The sequence below is a fragment of the Mus caroli genome, unplaced genomic scaffold, assembly GCF_978045245.1.
Source record: "Mus caroli unplaced genomic scaffold, Mus_caroli_1 scaffold_3, whole genome shotgun sequence".
NCBI classification, from domain to species: Eukaryota; Metazoa; Chordata; class Mammalia; order Rodentia; family Muridae; genus Mus; species Mus caroli.
In genome coordinates, this window is record NW_028227258.1 from 34,450,652 (window position 1) to 34,473,563 (window position 22,912).

A 22,912-nucleotide genomic window follows, 5' to 3' on the forward strand; every position below is an offset into this window, starting at 1 on the left:
ACCTTTATGTCATACTTACTTCATATTTCAACACCTAAATTATTTTGTACATGCACACAATAATTTTATTCAGTTAAATTATAGCTGCAACTTATCATAAGTCCATCTATAAGACTAAATTTTCTGACAGTGAGACTGCAGTCTGTGCTAGTCATTGCTACATCTAGCATGTGGGATGCTTGTAGACTGAAAAACTGATATCCCCACTTCCAAAAGGCTCAGGAAACTTTGTGGAGCAGATACAGACAGATCCTGATACAAGCTTGAAATATAGCATAATGTGAGCTATATGGATATCTGTTTCCAAAATTATGACAGAAACAAGCAGACAGAACTCTTTCTAAATATTATCTCTCATGGCATCCTTGAAACTGAGTTCTTACTATGAACCTGTACAGGCCACTTTAGAACTTACACATTCCTTTCTTTGTATGGTAGTATACCCTTGTTTGTAGACATTAGTCCATTGGCTGTAGGCAATAAGGAAGAGGTGTTCAGCTACTATGGTTACTGAATTTCTCCACACACAACTCATCAAAGGCCAGCATCAGAGCTGCTGCTCTATTTGCTCAAATGAAGGTTTCTTCATGCTTAGCAAAGGCAGGAGAGCAAGTAAATGCAGCTCTTAGTGCCACCAGGCAAAGTGTGACCAATCTGTGAGAGCCTTCCTAGTTCTTTTATGTTCAAAAAGGCCACTTATGCTCACTCACAGAGTAAATGCATTTCTTGCTTATATTTCTACTTTAACACTGATGAAATGGAAATTTTGGGGGCACCAAATGGCTCAGTAGGCAAAGGGGCCCACCATTAAGCCTGACAATCTAAATTAAAAATTTCAGAATCCATATAGTAGAAGGAAAGATCTGACTCTTAGCAGGTTTTCTCTTCTCTCCAAGAGTGAAGTGACATGTGAGTGGACACACACACACACACACACACACACACACACACATACACATCATAAAAATTAAAAGTGCTCTCTCTCACGCACACATACATACACAATGAGAGGGAAGGGTTGGGGAGGAGACATCGCCTAGTTGTTGAACAATGATACTGGTTAAATTAATATACTTCTCTGATCACTATACCAACAGATACAAGCCATTATCTGGGTGTTAAGATGGTAGAGAGCCCACTATTCCACATGCTTCATTAGAATTAACCGTTGACATCATCTCAGATCTTCCCACAGGTTTGTTATGGTCCTAACACAGTGCTTACATCTCAGCAGACTGTCTTTCTTTATGACTGTGCTCTGTCTCGGTTATAACTAACTACCTTGGGGCTTTCCAGCTGCCTGTATTTCTGCTGTCACCCCTTCCCCGGCACAGTCCCCTCCATGCCTGTTAATTACAACTGTATTGACAAAGCATTTGCATTTTCTATTTTATATTCTGGTAGTGGTTGTTCAGACTTTCCCAGTGCTGAGTGTCAAGATATTGTCTGATTATTTCAATGCCAATGCATATAATATCCAACTTTTATTGATCACCTTCCCCATTCCAGGCATTTGCTTGGCATAGATTATTTCTAATCCTCAAAGTAAGACACATTTTATTATCCTTTCTTTATCGCTAAGGAAGGTAAGAGGCAATAGGTTTTACTTTGCTGTTACTGAAGGTCACACAGCAAGTTAGTTCATATTTGGAATCTGACGCTGCAGTTAAGTTGTTGTAGCAGGGGACAGGTAGGATTGGGGATTCTGGGAGAGGAAGGGACAGAGTGGCAGAGACAGAGACTTTGGCCGAGAGAAGCTGTTCCTTCATTTTATGCTTCCTTCTATTGCTATTATTTTAATTTTAAAAGTCAGGACATGACAGGGCACTTATGTAGATCGCTTCTCATTCGACAATAAGCTTGTTCCCTACATAATTGAAATAAACAGATAATAATAAATCACAATAAACAGCAAGTCACTGCCTCATGTATCTAGCAGTAGAGATATGTTTAAACTGTGAGAACAAAATTAAGTCAAAATTGCTTCAGGTAGCCTGCGGTTACGGTGCCAGGCTGTGAGTCTGTGACTCTCTCTGCCTTCATGAAGTGGGGTGAGTCAGGGAGGGGTTGACACAGGGACTCTCTGAAGCAATTTTACGAGTAGGTAAGTATGGAAGCCTTGCAGTTAGAAGATTCTTGGAAGCAAAAGGCAAGACTCAAACAGCGTGTTTTCATAGGAAGGAAAACAACTTTTGTTTCCATGAGACCTAGTTAGCCCAAGTCGCCATTTCCTTTGTGCCTCTGAAAATCTGCTTGGTTCCCAGCTTCTCTACCCTTCTCTTCCGAGCTACTGTGGAATGATTATCTGGGAATTGGCTATCACCCTGTGGGTCACATACCTGTTCCAGATAGGTAGGCCTTAATTAGACCCTAATTAATGGTAGAATTCATTTCTCCTTGACTTGCTTTCTGCTGTTCCAACTTCTCTGGTGAAAGGATGATATAAAAGACATTTTTTTAAACTCTTACTTTTTCCCATCTCTACACAGTGGTGTTGTTTTGAAACTACTCCTGGTACATTTCCTGGCACACATCTGTAAAGAGTTGTCACCAAGGCTTCACTGCACAGTGGAGGGACTTCCAATTTTCTGTCTGTCACCATCACTTATACCTAACATAATCCATGTGCACCAATGAGATATTCTAATAAGAAGGTTTATTCTCAGTGCTTCGATCAACAAGTCCTCGTGGTCTATCTGTGAATCAGACTCCATCTCAGCTTCTGAGTCTACTCGTGCTTCAAGAATCCCCTTCTGAGCCCCTCAAAGATGGAGAAAAGCCCTGGCTTCCTGCGAGCACCGATCTATAAGAACTACCTTAACCCATCTCTTGTGGCACCTGGTGGTCTGATTATTTTCCGAGTTCACTTTTAAATCATTGAACAACAGAGAAGTGTAAGCTCCAAAGTGTAGGCTAGGGCTGATGGGAAAGGACCTTGGTTCTGTGTATGGACTGAGGTAGGTGAAAATCTTAACAATCTTACTGTAAGCACAAGGTGCCTCTAATTTGTCCGAAACACCTATGTCTTGCTTACTCTATTAGACATGTATTTATTAAAGTGAGTGGTTACTCTTACTCAGAAATGTTTTCATAGGAAAACATAACTATAACTCATGTTAACCAATGGCTGCAGTCCTCCTCCCCCCTCTGCCCCAAACAGACCAAGCTATTACTTGCATTTTTATGAATATACTACAGGAAATAGATACCCAAATTAAAAAACAAAAAACAAACAAACAATATCAACAAAAACCAGGTCTGTGAACTCTCATGAGCCAGTTGGCTTACTGTAGGATTATGCATTTGTTGTGCCATTCAAATTACTAGAGATTTCTATAAAGCATACACAAAACAATTGTCTTGTTTGTTGTTAAATGGGAATGCTTTAATGTAGTTTATGATTATTTCAGTTCATAAAGTATGACAATACTTTAACTTTTATTATTTTTAAGGAGATCTCTGTATATACTTTTTTTCACTGACCACATGCTAGGAAATATTTCTGTGATAAGTTCATCTCTTGACAAGAAGATATCTGAAAATGATTGGTAGGAAAAGGAAAACCCAAGACTTCTCAATTGCCACAATCTCTGACCTTGTAGAATCAAAATGGTGGTGTGATTCACTAAAACTTAAACAACTAAAACTGGGAGAATCATTCCTGTAACTGAGAAGCAGTCCTGAGAGTATAAGAAAATGTTGTGGGATAAGGAGAGGCGAGGTAGAATATTAATACATAGACAACTTTCCACTGGAAAATAATTGGTTCCTAACTATTAAGCTGTCTTTAATAAAAGATAATGTTTCTATCATAAGTACATTGGCTCTTTCAGAAAAGCTTAAAGATAGACGGACCAGAGCTTTAAAATTAGTTTTCCTCTTGAAGCAGGGTAATTAGTTACCGATAGTCCTGTCTTTAGACTTGCCTACAACCAAGATCTGCCTATTGTCCATTCCCAGAAAGCCAATTTTAGCTTCTTTCTCTCTTAACTTTATTTCTTTCTGTTCTTCACAGTCCTGTAAAAGGGGTCTCACGTTCTCTCTGTAAACTAACATCTTTCTTTACTTCCTCCCCTTTTCGGCTTGTTAGTATAGAAACTTCAGAGGATTTAGAAGCACCTAGAAGGTTGAGATACACCAATATAATATAATATAATATAATATATATTCTACCAGTCATTTTCAGATATCTTCTTGTTTAGAGATGAACTGACCAAAGAAATATTTCCTAGCACATAGTCAGTGAAAAAGTATCTACAGAGACCTCCTTACAAATAATAAACGTTAAAGGAAGGAAGTTATCTCCCATCCTCTGTCTCCTGGCCCAATATGGCATGCACTGCTTGGCTCTATCATGCTGTGCCTACTAATAGGCTAATCCTCTCACCTGTACACAGTGCAATTTTTGTTTGCTTGTTTGTTTGTTTTATGGCTAGCAAGTGTTGAAAAGTAAAAGTGAAAGTGGCTCTTGTACTATTAGATTCTAGTTTGTGTGTGTATACACACACACACACACATATATATGCATATATATGTATGTATGTGTATATATGTATGTATGTGTATATATATGTATATATATGTATGTATATATTTTTACTGTCTTTATAATTCAGCCACATTGTTTGCAATGTGGCTGAATTATAAATAAAGACAGTAAAAATATGAAACGAAATTTACAATGGTCCTTTTTTTTTTAACACAATAAAAAGCTGTTGCTGTTTGTAACTCTCATGGCGGTAAAACTTTCCTGTTATGTAACTATTTTCAAAGTGTGGTTTTAGCAAATTCCCACTGAACCCATCATTGGATTCTTCCAAGCTTCAAGAGACAGTCCATGATGGAAGGAGACTTTTCTTTCTGAGCATAAAATCACCAAACTGCATCTGAGCTAGAATAAGAAAGCCTGGACTTAGTCCCAGCTCATCACTAATAAGTTAAGGGACTTATTTCAGTTCCCAAGGTTGGGTTGGATGTCCCTAACTTGTTTTGTTCTTACCATCTATAGGTCTGTGTCGGCATTCATTTGTTACTTCAACAGACAAGTATTAATAGCAGGCACAGTGTTGATGCAACCTGTTTTGTGATTTCTTTATATCACCAATACTCAAATCTTATCATTGTTAACTAAATCCTGCTGCCTTGATATCTAGAATCAACCAAACTGCTAGTCACCTTCAGTTAAGAACGGGGATTTACTTCCCCATCTCTCTCTCTCTCTCTCCATATACATATATATATATATGTATATGGAGAGAGAGAGAGAGAGAGAGAGAGATGGGGAGATATATATATATATATATATATATATATATATATATATATATATATATATATATGTAACTCTGGAGACAATGGCAGAAACTGAGAAGACAGCTCAGTGAGCATTTCCCTGGACACAGAGCAAGCAAGAATCCACTTCATGCTTGGATGTTTGTTGATCCTCCAGAGTGACTGAGGGAAGATTGAGGCTGAGCTAACCTGACAGTTTGAGAGCTTAAGAGCATCGATTAGAACATGAGCAAATCTTACCTCCCCACTGCCTCCATGTTTGTGGCTTTGGTTCCTATAATAGGAGTTCTTTGTTCGGATTTTTTTTAGAAGAAAAGTATTTTTTTTATGTTCTGCAGTGATTATTCAATCAAAACAGTAAGGGATATGAATTAAAAAGAACCCAAGAGTGTAATTTTAAAACTCTCATATAGTAGAGACAGAGCCGTTGAGGAGCCAATCCGAGAATTATATTTTTCATGTGCATGGATACACATGTCTGTATCAAACAGCTTCAGGAGAATCAATTTCCCATGAGACAGGAGCACTTATGCATTCTCATAGCTGCTGATCATGCTGCCTATTGGCAGAGACAAACATTGCACTTTTTAATTAGGTGACAAAGCAACCTCACATATAGAGTAGTTGGTGCTAATGAAAATTTACATAAGGAACCAAAGGAATTAAGCAGATGTGAAGATTACCATTTTTCACTTTTTCTTTCGATGTGTAGTCATAAAAAAAAGTGTGAATTGAAAATGTAAAAGAAAATAGCAGTTGATTTCTATTTAAGACTGAAGAGTACTAAATAAGAACTACTCAAAAACATAAAAAGGGTACCTGAATATTTCTTTCTCATAATATGGAAGAGCAACAACAATGTTCTCTGCCTATTCTAAATGAGGGTCATGATGAGAAGGGCATACAATGTTTACCAGCTAATTCTGTTTTTGCTTACACGTAGAGAATAAGGGTAATTTCTATTTCACTTTGGATTGCTATCATCAATGTGAATAAGAAAGTAGATACAACCACAGGGAGCAAACTCAGAGCCCCTTGTTTTTTATCAGCTCTTCACCAATTTCATTTCTGACATCGCGTTTGATCAGGAAAAATCTGTCTAATATTCTGCAATAAGTCAAATGTTTTCAGCATCTTAGGAACCTAAATAATTTCCTCTTGACCTTGGTCATTCCTCTATGTTCTGTTCTTTGTTTTGCTGGTGGGAAAATGTTTGTGCTTTCCTTTACCTTTTTAGTAAAAATGTCCATGTAAACATTGCTACGCATATGGGAACAGAAGAGTCTTCTGGTAGCCTCTTTATGAGACTCTTTTTTTTTTTTTTGGTCAAATTTTGGAATTAGAGGCTTTATTTAATAAATATATTTTACATTCCCCATCATTTCCTTAAAATATATTTCATGTTTGAAATGATTAAAAAAAACAAAAACAAAAAAACACCTACTAATCAAACAAACGAACAATTCTAATGTGAATTAAATACCATGAGGCTTAGAAAGTATTTAGTTCAGTATTTGGCAAGAAGTCGGCATACTAATTATTTTATATTCCAAAACCTTGTATTCTTTTTTGTCAAGTACTTCCTTTTTCTTTAATTGGATAGTTTGTTTACATTTCAAATGTTATCCCTTTTACCTGGTTTCCCCTCTGTAATTCCCTATCCAATGAGGGTGCTCCCCCAGCCATAAACTCCACCTAAGCACCCTGGCATTCCTCTACATTGGGGCATCAGGCCTTCACAGGACCAAGGGCCTCTCCTGCCACTGATGCCAGATAAGGCCTCTTCAGCTCCCTCAGTCCTTCCCTTAACTCCTCCACTGGGGTCCCTGTGCTCAGTCCAATGGTTGGCTGTGAACATCCGCATTGAGACTCTTTACAAGTTTCAGTTGTCAGCTGAACACACTTCAATAACGTACACGTTAGCCATGTGGATGACAATGTCTTAAGACGTCCACAAACATTAACACTAGGAATACAAAGTTGTAGACTCTATGAATTGCTTCCAGATCATTGCTTTATTACTCTACTCTTAGTTATTAACTCAAATTTTTGTTAGGTTTCTATGGGTTTTATTTTTATGGTACGAAGACTAGGTCTAGGCACTCATCCCATTGTGCTGGCTGAGATGAAAAGCTATGAGTACTCACACTAGTTTCACATTTCTTTTTTTTAATTATAATTATACTCTTTAATATTTCACTTTCCCCCTGGAGCCTCCCCTATCCCAGGCATCTGGTGTATACTAGAGATACTGTCTCCTAAACATTTCACGGTTCAAAATGATTAGCTCTTTTTTTCCTTTTTGAAAATTCTTTATTCCCTTTTTTTTACAGTCCAGTCTTCATTCCCCTCTCAGTCTGCCCCCATCTGCTCCCCATCCCATACCTCCTCCTCCACCACCTCTCTTCCCTCACCCCCCCTCCCCAGTTTCCAAGGGGAAGTCCCCACCACCCCACCCCGACCTCACCAGAACCCCCTACTCCCTCGGGCCTCAAGTCTCTTTAGGGTTAGGTGTATCTTCTGTCCCTGAGGCCAGACCAGGCAGTCCTACTTTTATTTATGATAGTAATTTTTACCTCAATCTGCCACCATTGTACTTTATAATTGCATATTGAATTATTGAATGAGAATTCAGATGATATTTGGAACCATCATATTCACAAAGTCATATCAGAACAATGTTGGTTTGTTTCTATTTATTCTTTTAAAAAATAATAATATTGGGCCAGTGAGGTGGCTCGGTGACTAGAGGTGCTGCCTGGGGCAAATGAGAAAGGTAAGCTCAATCCTCGAGGAGAACCCAGCATGATCCTCAGACCTCCACACTTGCACAGGAGGATGCACACACCGACATTCACTTCCACACTTACCCGCTTATTCACAAAAGTGAAGCAATTACTAATTTGTAAAAGGTAAATAGCAAACTTAATGATACCCAGACAGCATTAAAACTTCTTGTTATTGTTCAAAGTTCAAACTATCTGATAAAATACAGCTCAATGTGTAAGGAAACATTTTTTTTTCTCCTAAAGGCTGATTAAAGGTTGGAGCCACTGAGGAGAAAGATCGCTTAAAGATCTACAACCTGTCTAAGACACTTTTTATTGATGCAGTCTGTGTTACAGCTGATAGCTCGTTGGTTTGGTGTGACTCATAAGAGTGGGAGTGGGTGTGTCTTGGTCTCTTCTGCCTGTCAGGTTGCCTTATCAGGTCTCAATTTTTTGCCTTGTCTTATTGTATCTTATTTTGTCCTGTTTGTCTCTTTTCTCTTGGAGGCCTGAAAAGGAAATGATATGGTGTAGAGGGTAGTTGGTGGGGGAGCCTGGGAGTAGTAGCAAGTGGGAAAACTGTGGTGAGGATGTAGTAGTATACAAGAGAAGAAACAATTTCCAATAAAAATTATATATATATATATATATATATATGTATGTATGCATGCATATATGTAAATTGGTTTGTAAAGGATAATTGATTTCCTTTACAATAGGTAATCTACTATAATGTGGTGAATGGCTGCTGCTGATTCCTCCAAACAGGGCATGGCTTGAGGCATCAGTTCATTTTAAAACAGTAAAAATCCTCCTCTGGGATAAGGAGAAAAGGAGAAAAGATAGTATTTTATTTTTTATTTCATGTCCTAGAGCTATCTTTACTGTTTACATTAGCAGGTGTTCAATGGACACAGGTCTAGAGAATCCCTGGCCATCTAGACACGGTGCTGTATGATGTGACTCATGGAATAAAGGGAGGCAGAGAGTCTTGAAGAAAGGAAATGGGGAAGATTCAGAAAGTCTGTTTCGCAGTAATTTCCCATTAATGATGATGCTTCTTTTTTAGCGACTGCTTAGCAGGGGAACATCTGATCTGCTCTCCGCAGCCAGCTCATTGATTGTGTGGGTCGATGCAATCTGATGCATAAAGAGCCGAGTAAGTGGGAGGCAGTGCTTCCTAGATAACTGCTAAGAAGAGATAGTTTAGGTTGGATGCTTTCAAGCTGTGTGGCTTCACAGAGTGTCAAATTAGTAGTAAAAGCCATCCTAAAACTGGCAAGTCTCTCTTCTATCGATATGCCTAATGTTGCTGAAATTAGTTAGACTTAAGGAAAAGTGAAAGACACCAAACAGACACTAAATCCTTATGAACAGAAGGACAAGGCTGCTCTTTCTTTTTTGATGTACTCTCTAGTATAAACATACGTGTTAATCTGTGGTGACCGGATGCTGTATTAATTACAGAGGCTCTGTTTCTGTTTCTGTTTTCAATCTTCTGAGCTGTCCAGGGCTGATCATTTTACAGTAGCTAGCCAATCCTTGTACCACATGTAAGTCTAAAGCATTTGCTTGCCCAAAACTCCAACGATAAAACACCATCCTTACTGCTGTGTTTCCAAATGAAATGAGCCAACAAGGAAAATAAAACTACAAATCTAAACATGCAAACTGTAAAAGATACAAAATATTATCATTGAAGGCACTATGCTAGCTGGAAAAGGGGATAATTTGTATTACATATCTATTTTAACATGCCCTAATACATTTATTTGATTTATTTAATTTCATGTTTATTTAATAAGTTCCTAACACAAATTAAACAGTAACACATTGCTAATGTTTTTCTCCCCATGGAGAGAAGGTTTGAATGTTACCTGCCAGAGAGGGTCTTTCTGCTCAGGGAAGAGCTCGAAGTACTTGTGAGCCAGTTGCACTGGAGGCAGGGTCTGCAGTTTCAAGTTGGTCCAGCTGTGCACAAAGTTGGCCAAGTTCACAAAGGTGTACAAGCCGAGGCGGTCATTCCCATAGTTAGACAGATGTGTCATGAAAATGCTGATCTGAGAAAGAAATAAAAATGATCCCTCAGTCTCATAAGCATACTCTCAAAAGTGGAAGTAATTGATCCACCAACATCTCATTTACCTTCAGAACTTCAAGAGAAATATAATTATACTTTTAGGTTGGCATCCACTTAATTATTTTTTTCTAAAATACCACTTTAAATTACTGTTAAAATTAAGACTGAATTAGAGTTTGGCACTAACCAGAAGGGTAGTGCCACTTTCAATTTTCGGGTTTGTCCTAATATAAAGCCAATATCAAGAGACCCCAAATCATATAATCTCCAGAATGCTGGGGAACAAGAACTAAACCAGCTGTAAAGCAAAGCAACTGTTTCATTTCTTCTCTGATGACGATACATTCTGACGGAGTCAGGATGGTGTCAACTACTCATTTCTTCGCATTATAATGAGGTTTGTATCTGTTTCTTTAATGAAACGAGGGTTTAAAAAATGATAAATGTTTGGGGAGATAAGTAACTGACTGAAACATTGAGCAATGTGTGTATAGAATCGTTCCAGGGTGGAATACAGTTTTATGTTTTGATGGATGCATTAAAAATAAATTTAGTTTAAAACCAGTTTTGCAAAGGTATTTTTGCATTCATCAAGAACTACCATTTTCATTAATTTTTTACAACTTTTCAGAGCTCGTGTGAACTCTAAAAATATTCTGCCATTTCTGTGTTGTTCTTTGTATACTATAAACTAGGGGAAAGTGACACAGTTCTTGAAAGACAGTGCGAGAATTTGCTTGGTATTGAAGATAAACTTAACATGCAGTCCATCTCAGCCATTGTAGCAGAAACCCAAATATTAAATAAAAGAAACATTCCACAGTCCTGATCTAAGTTGCAGAGAATATTAATGAAACTCTGAAAAAGAATCAATTATTTTCTAGCAACTATAATTTATACACTCTTTAGTTTTCATATTTTTAAACACATGTTATCTTAAAAATAGATGGATTTTTATCATGAGTTAAATATATAAGTATTTCAAATAATCTAGTTAAAAATTTTAATGACTTTATTTTAAGTAATATTTTCATAGTACTTCAATGAATAATATTAGGACATTTATCTGAGATTGAACAGTAAGAAAATATGGAGGAAAAGCCAAGAATCTGTGGCTACCATTTTATGTAGATGTTCAGGCTCTCATTCTTCAGAGACATTATCACTTTCTGTGGTTATTCATATTATTTAGGAACAGTGAAGTAAAATTAGGAAAATAGCATATATTTCAATATCATGTCACTGCAACATCACTAGAATAGTAGCTATGTAGCCAAGATCATAACACAGATCCTCTGTTCTCAAGATGTAATGTCACTGAATGAAGTATAGGTGTCCAGAAAGAGGACTTGTATCTTAAAAACATAAGAGCATTGTCTTGAACTAGAATACAATAAATGATATTCTATCTAGAACTTCTAATTTCAAGCACAAGTTTTCATCATTTGAAGGACTTTTCATTTTTAAGAGGTGTTATCTTTTTGTCTGTCACACTATGACACTGAAAAGGTCCCCAAGGACAGCTAATTAAAATTATCTGCCAGTGCTTGCCACCCTGAAAGTAAAAATGAGAGGGTGAGAATTTGGTCCATTGGCCTTACTGTCTCCAAATTATAAAAGTAGTACCCCAAATTATGTAAAACTTATCTGTGGTAGTCATGAGAAGCTAATCCCTTCTCATTTATAAAATCATTAAATCCTCATTCTGGTCTGACAAGGTAGGTAGTTTCATAGACCCCTTTACAGATAAAGAAGTGGGGTAGGAAAGCTGGTAAGTAACTTGCCTTAGTCTCCATTGAGTGAAGTACAAAATAGGAATTAAATTCCCAGGTCCAACCACATGCTGTTGTGCCAGGAAAGTTCTCGAACCCCAAAAGACCACCAAGGAGCTGAATCCAATATAATCACATTAAGGTCTCTATTCAAGCTGGAGCCTGGGCTCTCCGCTAATCCTGACACAGTAGGAAGGTGGAGCTTGAGTCTAGTTTCAGGCAGATTTACAGAGGCACTGATGTCTAGCCCGGTACACATCTGATGGGGGTGGGGGGAGGCTTTTAACATAATTGACTGGTGCAGGGAGCCAAACTATAAACCTGACTTCTGGTTTCCTTCTCATTGGTGGTTGTTAGGAAGTGAAGTGTCAGGGGCAGGCTCTTAACCAAATGGTGCAGATTGGTTGGGGGAGTAACCTAGAGACTTGTGCTAGCTGCTAGATTTGTAGGGGAAAAGCCTGGAGATGCAGATCTTGTTACTATGTAGGCTGGAAACTGAAGCTAGGTACCTGCCTGTTAGTTTACCTGAATTTAAACTTAGGTCAGGTTTTCTAAGATGGAGTCTGAACCCCAAAACTTTGTCCTCTCAATGCCTGCACCTTTGCTTGATCATTTTTATGCAATGAATTTACCATCATCTTTTTATTAAAAGAAAAAAAGATAAAAGAAAGAAAGAAAATCTGTTGAAGAAGTTAGTATTATTTAGAAACTCATATGGTTTTCTTTTTTCTTTTTTTCTTGAAATAGAATAATAGAAGATAACATACTTAAGGATATTTTCAGTACTAGCGATTGAACCTAGGGTCTTGGCTCTGTATATCTATATCCCTGGCCTTTTTAATTTTTATTTCAACACTGGATCTTACTAAGTTTCCTAGACTTGCTTAAGACTCACTTTTCTAAGTCTGTTTTATTCTTCTTAGTTTATTTATTTCATTTTATGTGGACGAGTGTTTTGCTTGCATATATAGACATATAATTTTTCTGTGCACCATATCCATGTCTGGTATTCGTCGAGGACAGAAGAGGGTATTGGATCCCCTGGAACTGGAGTTTCAGATGGTTGTGATACATCCTGTTGATGCTGGGAATTGAACATGAGTCTTCTGCCAGAGCAAAGGTATCTCTTAACTGGGGAACCTTCTCTCCTAAGCAGGCTTTGACTCTTCATTTCTCCTGTCTCAGCATCCTGAGCACCTAATGTTACAATCCTACTTATTTCTGGAAAGAAGCATTTGAAACAATGAATTTGAATGTTATTTCTGAAAATAATAACATCCTTTTGAAAGTCTTGTTCCTTTCTCCTTCTAGAGGGGTTTAACCACAGATTTATGCTCTGAGAGTAAAACATGGGAGGGGATACTTACAACAATGTAATTGACATGGTGAGTTTATGTAAAGGATGCAGACATTTAAAACAATAATTTAAATGTGAGTTGACACAATTATCTGACCTGAAACTCATCTGTTGTCATTGGAATAAGCTCAGGTGCCCCTGCCTCTGGATGTGCAATCACTAATGATGTTGTCTCAATGCAACTCAATGCTTCAATTGTAAGCTCTTGTATCCCAAGTAGGAGCTGAGTTTGCTGCAGGACTGAATCCTGGAGTTTCCAGAATATAGCATGGTATCTGTGGTCAGACCTCATCAAACCAGGATCAGTAGGAAGTCACTACAGCCACTAAGAAATAAGAAAGTTGACACGTGGTATCCCTGGGCTTCATTATCATGTCACAAGGCTGCCATTGTCATAAAAGCAAGGTGGAGGCTGAAGACCTAAAATAATACCGTAAAACCCTAGAAATCTACCATCTCTCTGGTTGTTACTTCAAGTTAGAAGTTAAGCACCTATAAGTAGCCTATAGTCTGAGAAAAAATATATAAGTAAAAATGATCTTTGAGGATGGGGTAGGGATTATTTTTATATAGTAGGTAAATGGATATTATCATTTAATTTGGTGATGATGATGATGTTAGATTTTTACAGAAGGCTAGCTTTAACCAGTTTTTCCAGAATTTCTGGAGGAGAAGCTTTGATTCGTGGAGAAAGCACACGATTTACTCCTGATGAAATGGAAAAGCGGCCTTTTGCATAAAGCAGAGGAGTTCTGTCTTCTGTTCTACGCTGAGGGTGGTTGGTGCACTTAAACCTCCCTTAGCTGCATGTATAAGCAAGCAGCCCCAGCCCTGGCTGCAGTGGCTGTCATGTGGGCACTGTGTGCACATGCTTTACTGGTTAAGAGCAAATTAGTGCTGCTCTATGGTCAATTGACTGCACTTTAAGAAAAACAGTTTTGCAAGCACAGCTTAGCTGTGCATATCTGGCTTTCTAAAAGCGCCTTTTGTGCAGACAGAGCACTTTTGCTTTAGCGTTTCTGGACAAATAGCTTATTTGAGAGGGGAAAAAAACTATTCAGAAAGTGTAGGGAGAAGACAAAATAAAACCAGGGCTTGAGACCTAAAAAGGGTAAGTCAAGGGATATGCAGGAAGAGATAATAGCAAATAATCTGAGTTACAATGTGCTGCTGTTGTATATGTGTCAGTGATTGCCACTCTGCTCACTGCCCCTAACAAATTAGTTTAATTAAACTCATTTTGATCGTTATTTTCTTAGCACATATTAGGAATGTCTCAATTTAATATGTCCCATGGGACCACCTGGAATATGTAAGATTATGCCACGTGGGTGCACACTGTTGTTAGATGTGACTCTGTACCCTGAAATATGATAGCACAGAGCTATGGACTTACTCCGAAAAAAATCTTCCTGGTACGGACAACAGGCAAACTCATTGTATCCAATGGATTAGTTTGAGAAATTACGGAATGCTGACATCCTCAGGCCTCTTGGAGCCTGCCTTCTAGAAGTCAGGAGGTCTGGGTGGCCATGTTTCTGTGTTAAGCATGCCTCTAGGACGCCTTCATCTTGCCTTTATCTTTAACACTGAAGTCTCTCAATTCCAATATAACAAAACAAAGAAAACAAAAACGAATTTCAATTCTCCCTTCTCTCAATTGTTGTGATATAAAAACAAGTTCATAGCCTCCATTGTAGGCTGTTTTTCAGGCTGATGACCAGATACACAATATGTATCAGAATCAATTATGAGTGGAAAAGGGTGGTTAGAAATGTCTTTATAGTTCTTATAGTTCAGGGACTCCCTATGCTTGTATTCCCAGGATTTGAGAACTGAGCTAGGACTGAAAATTCCATATCACCTTGGTCTATATTGTATCTGTTTTAAAGAAAAAGATTTCAATGTTCACTATATACATCTTCATAATAAGAAATTGGATGGCTATAATTACTTTATTGATAATCTTTAACTGAGTATAAAGAGATGCTGTAGTGAAGAGTGTTGCTTGTTGCCCCATATGCTGGCCCACATACAGGATCTCAATGTATAACCTTAAGGTAGCCCTGACACTCATCATCTTCTTGCCTGGATCTCAAGTCTTCTAAGTCTGGAGGTTCCAGACATGTACCAGGGCATCTTGTTCAATTAGTTGCTTTTTATAACAATTTCCTGTGTTTTATAAAATTGGTAGTGTCCAAAGGATGCAAAGAAGAGGAGAGGAAAAAGTGAAACAAACAAACAAACAAACAAACAAACAAGAAAACCCTCATTTTATCTAGTGATCAAGGCAGCAACACTTTCTGCATTGGTTTAGAATATTTTCAGAGTCAATACAAGAAAAGTTCCTGTGCTTTTCCAGCTTGTATGGCAAATACAATGTCACTAAAAATTACGTGACCATGAATATCAATAGCCAGAAAAACCCTGCACAGTCTCATAATTTAGAACCTAGGATCAAGCACATTTTTTAATTAAAATACACTTTAAATATTTGAGTGTTTAGATATGAGAGCTACACTGACTTCAAAAATAAATCATCTGTAAAGTGCATCTTTCATAGGGGGGAAAAAAGGCAAAGAGCAGCTGTGCAGGCCAGAGAGACATGAAGTTCACTTGAGGCAGCTTGTACCAATGTTCACAGCAGGATTATTCAAGATAAGCATTAAGTATTAGCCGTCAGTTTCCAGTTTTGTACCCAGGGCTCTGACAGCATGCCTCTTTTCAGAATGAGTCCATTGTGTTTAAAAATATGTCCATTAGCTGGTTAAATTATTGATTAGGCTTTTTAGTTCTCCTAAGATGTGAAGATGGATGGAATTCAGGGGAAGAGTCCTGATGGGCTCATCTCCTGGGCTTTGGCATTGAACTCATAATTGTCGTCAAAAGGGCAATTTAGATTTTTCTTTTCTTCTAAATGTAGGCTGTGACCACACAGAGAGAGTAAGCATAATGCTATGCTTAACACTGCCAATTTGCATGCAATGCTGCCTCATTTAAGCACAGATAACACAAATGCTGGGCGTGATTTCAGGCCCTCATATCTCTTTAGATTGGAGCAATTAATGTTTTGGGGAAAGTATGCATGTATAAAACTACCCAAAGTAAGGACAGTTTTCTAAACCCTAGGTAATATTGTTCTATTCCTCAATATAAAGACTGCCATGACCTTGAGGTCCATGATTTAGAATTAATAGTGTATTTGTCAAAAATGAAACAAACAGAATGGCTGGGTATTGTTTTATCTTTGATTTTTTCTTATTACATGATACTGGGGGGGCAGGTCATGTTAATTTACTAATGAAACTCTACAAAGTGGTTTGATGTTCATTTTTCTTCCTTTTGTTCAGTTTTTTGATGCAGAAAATATCCTCTTCTAGAGAAAGGGAAGCAAAATCAAAGAGGTGTTGTGACCTGCCTGAAGTCACAGGGAAAATGCCAGCAAATCCAGTGTCAAACACACAACCAAGCCCACTACACACTTAAGCACTTGTGAGGTGGGTAGATATCATGTCAAGTATTCAAACTACAGCAAAATAAACTTAAAGACAAAAAGATCCCGTGAGCTCAGAATCAGCTTCTTTTTCATGTACTGATTCTATCAGAACTTTACCAACAAGTTAGTTGAAGTTCCTTGTATTGTTTTAATTTCTGTTCTTATCATCATAACCATCTAGATAATTTATCTGCAACAAATAACAATATGTTAATTGTGACTTTTAAAAAATTCATTCATGTAAAATGTCTCTTACCTATCTTTAAGGATAAGGGCATTCAAGTTCCAATATATGCATCTAAATGCACATAAACCTTCCAGTGTTGTACTGACTCTAACTATTTCAGGATAATAAGTCCCAAAGTTGAAAATAATTATCCCATGTAATAAGACTCTCCATCAGAAGCACCCCAAACAGCCACTGAGGTGACAGAAATGGAAAGTAAGTCCTCTCTTCTAGGCTCAAAGAAACATTTCAATGGTGTTGTCAGACTGCATTAACTAACAGCGAATCTTGGAAAGAGAAAGGCCACAGAGAAAGAGGCTAGGGAGAGAGGGGAGGGAGAGAAAGGAGCAGGAGGGAGAGGTAAAGCAGAAGGGCATTTTAGAACCTTCTGAATGTGGCTGTGTGCGTGCCTCTAAATCTCTACTCAGAATTAACTTCAGTTATTGATCTTCCTCAGGCTGCTTCCCTTACCAGAGGGGCTTTTGTGCATCATGTGACTCATTGTGGTTTCATATAAGATGTGCAATGCCACAAGCATTCATATTTAATCACTACTCCTAGCTGATGTTTTAAAATTCCATACTCCTGACTCTTCAAAAGAAGAAGGGTCTTTTTTTGGAGGGAGAAGGCAAGGAAAAAAAAAAAAACTAAACACTTTTAATTTGAAACATAGTTAATGAGGAAAATTATATTTACCTATCATTTTTATTTATACTCACTGTGGAAATCTGAAAGTATCCAAATATGACCTTGGGCCAGTGTAATAATTCAGTCCCATTGTTCTGCTTTGCAGCAATGGGAGGCAAGACTCGACTATGGAATGAGGATGTCTGGCCATGTGCCCTGGGTTCTGAACCACAGGCTCCTATATTAACTCAAGGAAAACAGTAACTCAGCTTTCAGGTATGTCCTGATAGTTAAATCAGTTGTGGTATACTCAAACAGATTTTAAATGGAAAACATTGTATGGAAGATATCACACATATTCAATTAAAGTTAGAAGAATATAATAATGAATACATGGATATCTTTCAGAGGTTTTCATTACCTGCACTAAACCACGTGGTAAGAAAACATTAAATAGAAAATTCCACACATAAATAATTATAAATTTTAAATAATATTTACTAAAAATATATTATTGATTGTTCTATTTTATTACTAACCTCTCTCTCTCTCTCTCTCTCGTATAGAATAGAGTTTATTCATGGCATGGGGAGAGGAGTTAAGAGGGTAGTAGAGGCAGAGAAAGGCAGAGAGGAGAGAGGAGAGAAGCAGAGGCCAGCCATGACCACTTGGAAAGAAGGGGAAAAGGGATGAAGAGAGGGAGGGAACAAGGGGGCAAGAGACAAGAGCATAAGAGCTACTAATCTCTTAATATGACTAATTTACAAATAAATTTTATCATAGATAAACCTTTAGAGAAAGCAATATTGTATACATGGTAATCCTGGGCTATTGGAATGTAATTCTCTGGTTTAGAGGTGACCATTGTAGTTTTTGTATCAAACAAATTGTTTAAAATTATTTAAATTACATATCATACATGCTTGCCTTTTGTAAGCACAGTCAATTTTCCTTTGTCTATCTGAAATTATCTGAGTTTATCATGTCTTATGGTTAAATTCTGGTAAATAATATGACTTCTATTTAAAACAGAAAATATTAAATATCTGTGTCCCCTTGCAAGAATGGCTAAGATTGTTCACTAACGTGTGGTGCTATTGTTCAGTTTTTGTAGTGTTTACAAATAAATTCAAGTTGTTTCCACCAGACTCATCAGCGATGGGTGAAATTAAAAATCAATATAGGGGGAGATTGTTAGATGGAACCCTCTAGTTCATTTTTAAAAGCACTCTAAGTAGATTTTAGAAGCAAAAGGGACTCAGGAGTAGTTTCCTGAGCTGGATTCTTGCTGTCTCTCAGTGCACTGATGTCTGCCACAGCATGTATTTGTTTGGTCATTCATAGTCTGTCCCTGCATCATAATATTAGAACTAAAGGTGTTGACCACTGTAGCCCCACGTCTTTCTAGCATAAGCACATGATAGGTGTGCACCACCAATGGGTTGTGTGGAGATGTGTCTCCTTGGTAACACTCACCCCCTTCTCTAGAAGCAAATGTGGAATAACTTAATTGCTCTCCCATTTTCCTCCCAACTCTAAGGACATAAGGGAGAAAACAAAACTTTCCATCCCACAACCCTGAAAACAGCTGGTATTTAATAGGAGAGGATGAATTTCTAAATTACATTTTTATTTGTGTTTTCCATTTCTGTGATGAGACTAAATGCAGCAGAGGTTCCGTTCTGCATTTGATTATTTACCAGCATTCCCATTTTTTTTCAGTCATAATATTTGGTTAGTGAATTATTAACAAATCAGAGTTGTTTTGATTCAGGGCTGACGAGCGTGTAAACACGGATCTTCCTGAATAGGGAAGCTGGGCAGTAGCTTCATCGGAGCAGCAGTAAACAGGGCAGCTGTTCTAACAGAGAACAGAAGGCTCCCGATGGATTTCAGCAAGCAGGACCCGACTTCTTTTTCTTCTAAGTTAATAGAGGCTTAAGTCATTAAAAGGCAGTGTATTTCCAACTGAATCGCTATAGCATACATTTGTATTGTGTTTTGTTTTGTGTTTTTAATTAGGCAAATCAGGACTGAGAATTTAGGTGTTATGATGTTGAACAATGGTTTACACAATGGAGGACTGCCACTGGTGCTTGCCTTCGGAGTTACTGACACTACCTGTTTTGTTTCTAACAGTATGACAATGATGCCACATACATGTCACCAAAGGAGAAACGCACTAACTTGGGAATGATCCTAGTGTAGCCAGTGGGTAGAGAAAATACCACCATTTGCAAACTTCTCAAATGACATCAAGTAGAGTCAAGCTGGATTTGCTTAAATAAAAACGTATCTTAAAATGTGTTGACCAACCAGTGAATTTGCAAAAATACATTAAATGCTTATTATGTATCTAATGACATTTTAGAATTAGAGATATAACAGCAAGTAAATTATATGTGCTATTTGTTTACAGGAACTAAGGTATGATGAAGATCCAAAGTAAAATAGTGATCTGAGATGTGCAGGCTTTTGGATCAAGCAGCCTGGCAAGCTGCTTCTCAAGAGAAATATGTAAACTGTGAACTGGGGCTTTGTGAGAAATTTCAGGTAAGAGAGTATGTCAGAGGAGTTAGGTGACAAAGTGAAGGCAGACTTCAGTGGCAGTTCCCAAACAGTATAGTCTAGAAATTGAAGTTGGTAAGATATGATCATGGAAAGGAGAGGCTTCCATGAATGAGCATGAGATCACGTCCTCATTTCAGACCCTAAATTTCTTAAGTAGTGTACAATTCAATCCCAGCCACAACAACGCACCATTAAAGGAAAGAGCAGCACAGAAGTACATGCTATAAATGAAAGTCTCTTAAGTACTGTATGAAAGAGAGGGCATAGGTGTCTGAAGCTGTGGCTGGCATGCAGTTGAAAAGCAATCATGTGTTAACAGTAACAGAGCGAATCGATCCATTCCTATCTCCTTGTACTAAGGTCAAGTCTAAGTGGATCAAGGAACTTCACATAAAACCAGAGACACTGAAACTTATAGAGGAGAAAGTGGGGAAAAGCCTTGAAGATATGGGCACAGGGGAAAAATTCCTGAATAGAACAGTAATGGCTTGTGCTGTAAGATAGAGAATTGACAAGTGGGACCTCATGAAACTACAAAGCTTCTGCAAGGCTAAAGACACCATCAATAAGACAAAAAAACCACCAACAGATTGGGAAAGGATCTTCACCTATCCTAAATCAGATAAGGGACTAATATCCAATATATATAAAGAACTCAAGAAGGTGGACTCCAGAAAGTCAAATAACCCCATTAAAAAATGGGGCTCAGAACTGAACAAAGAATTCTCACCTGAGGAATACCGAATGGCAGAGAAGCACCTGAAAAAATGTTCAACATCCTTAATCATCAGGGAAATGCAAATCAAAACAACCCTGAGATTCCACCTCACACCAGTCAGAATGGCTAAGATCAAAAATTCAGGTGACAGCAGATGCTGGCGAGGATGTGGAGAAAGAGGAACACTCCTCCATTGTTGGTGGGATTGCAAGCTTGTACAACCACTCTGGAAATCAGTTTGGCGGTTCCTCAGAAAATTGGACATAGTACTACCGGAGGATCCAGCAATACCTCTCCTGGGCATATATCCAGAAGATGTCCCAAGCGGTAAAAAGGACACATGCTCCACTATGTTCATAGCAGCCCTATTTATAATAGCCAGAAGCTGGAAAGAACCCAGATGTCCCTCAACAGAGGAATGGATACAGAAATTATGGTACATTTACACAATGGAGTACTACTCAGCTATTAAAAAGAATGAATTTATGAAATTCCTAGCCAAATGGATGGACCTGGAGGGCATCATCTTGAGTGAAGTAACACAATCACAAAAGAACTCACACAATATGTATTCACTGATAAGTGGATATTAGCCCAAAACTTAGGATACCCAAGATATACAATTTGCTAAACGCATGAAACTCAAGAAGAATGAAGACCAAAGTGTGGACACTGTGCCCCTTCTTAGAATTGGGAACAAAACACCCAGGGAAGGAGTTACAGAGACAAAGTTCGTAGCTGTGATGAAAGGATGGACCATTTAGAGACTGCCGTATCCAGGGATCCATCCCATAAGCAGCTTCTAAATGCTGACACCATTGCAAACACTAGCAAGATTTTGCTGAAAGGACCCAAATATAGCTGTCTCTTGTGAGACGATGCCGGGGCCTAGCAAACACAGGAGTGGATGTTCACAGTCAGCTATTGGATGTATCACAGGGCTCCCAATGGAGAAGCTAGAGAAAGTACCCAAGGAGCTAAAGGGATCTGCAACCCTATTGTTGGAACAACATGATGTACTAACCAGAACCCCGGAGCTCTTGTCTCTAGCTGCATATGTATCGAAAGATGGCCTAGTCGGCCATCAATGGAAAGAGAGGCCCATTGGACTTGCAAACTTTATATGCCCCAATATAGGGGAATGCCAGGGCCAAAAGAATGGGAATGGGTGGGTAGGGAAGTGGGGGGCGCTATGGGGGACTTTTGGGATAACATTGGAAATGTAATTGAGGAAAATATGTAATAAAAATATTAAAAATTAAAAAAAAAAGATAATCACTTCTGGTTTGGGATTCAGCTTTACCCTGGTGGATAATTGCAATCAGTGAGGGTATGGGTGGGGTAGACGACCATAGACGGTTTTGTTCTAGGTGGATCTAAGGTGTCTGTCTGAACGTTGAGGATAAGACCTTATCAATGAGCCTTCAGCCTAGCAGGAAGATGAGTTAAACAGAGCCTCCTTGACCAATTAGCCTGCCTATCTGCGGAGGTAGGTGACAGGTGCAAGATGAAGGCTTTCCTCCTGCTTTTACTTACCTTGTATCTTCAAGTGAAGAGTCAATGATTTCATGAAAGGCAACCTCTAAGTGCCTGCTTCATTAAACTACATTGCAAAAGACTGACACATACATGGACACATTTAACTCCATAGAACCTTCTAACTGCTCAAATGTTGAGAGAGCCTGCTGATGAATGCCAATAATGAGTAGAGCGATTCGTACTTTGTTCTCAGAAAAGAAGAGAAGATGAAAGCCTTCTTAGGTAGTGCCAGTCCACTTCTCTCTGCTGACTGATGCATAATTGGTGGCGGAAGGGAAATATGAATGGTTAGGATAAGATTCAGATTTGTATTAGATAGGATGTATTTTGTTATTACTTTCTTGACCATCAAGCTCATGGGAAAGCACATGAGTTTCTTGGGGGTTATGTTTTTGCACCTAACTGTGAACAAGAGATGCTTCCGCAAAGCAAGGGATAGTGATGAATGAGTCATGAATAGCATCAG

The 22,912-nt window shown here is 38.2% G+C and overlaps 1 protein-coding gene across 1 annotated transcript in view; it reads right to left on the bottom strand.

The window, feature by feature from the left end:
* The window catches only part of LOC110291107 (N-heparan sulfate sulfotransferase 4), a 356,059-nt gene that overhangs the window by 39,662 nt on the left and 293,485 nt on the right, over window positions 1-22,912 (bottom strand). Inside the window, exon 7 of the mRNA XM_021158063.3 lies at window positions 9,938-10,120. Coding sequence (XP_021013722.1) covers window positions 9,938-10,120 — 183 coding nt within the window. The remainder of the gene's footprint in view (window positions 1-9,937; window positions 10,121-22,912) is intronic.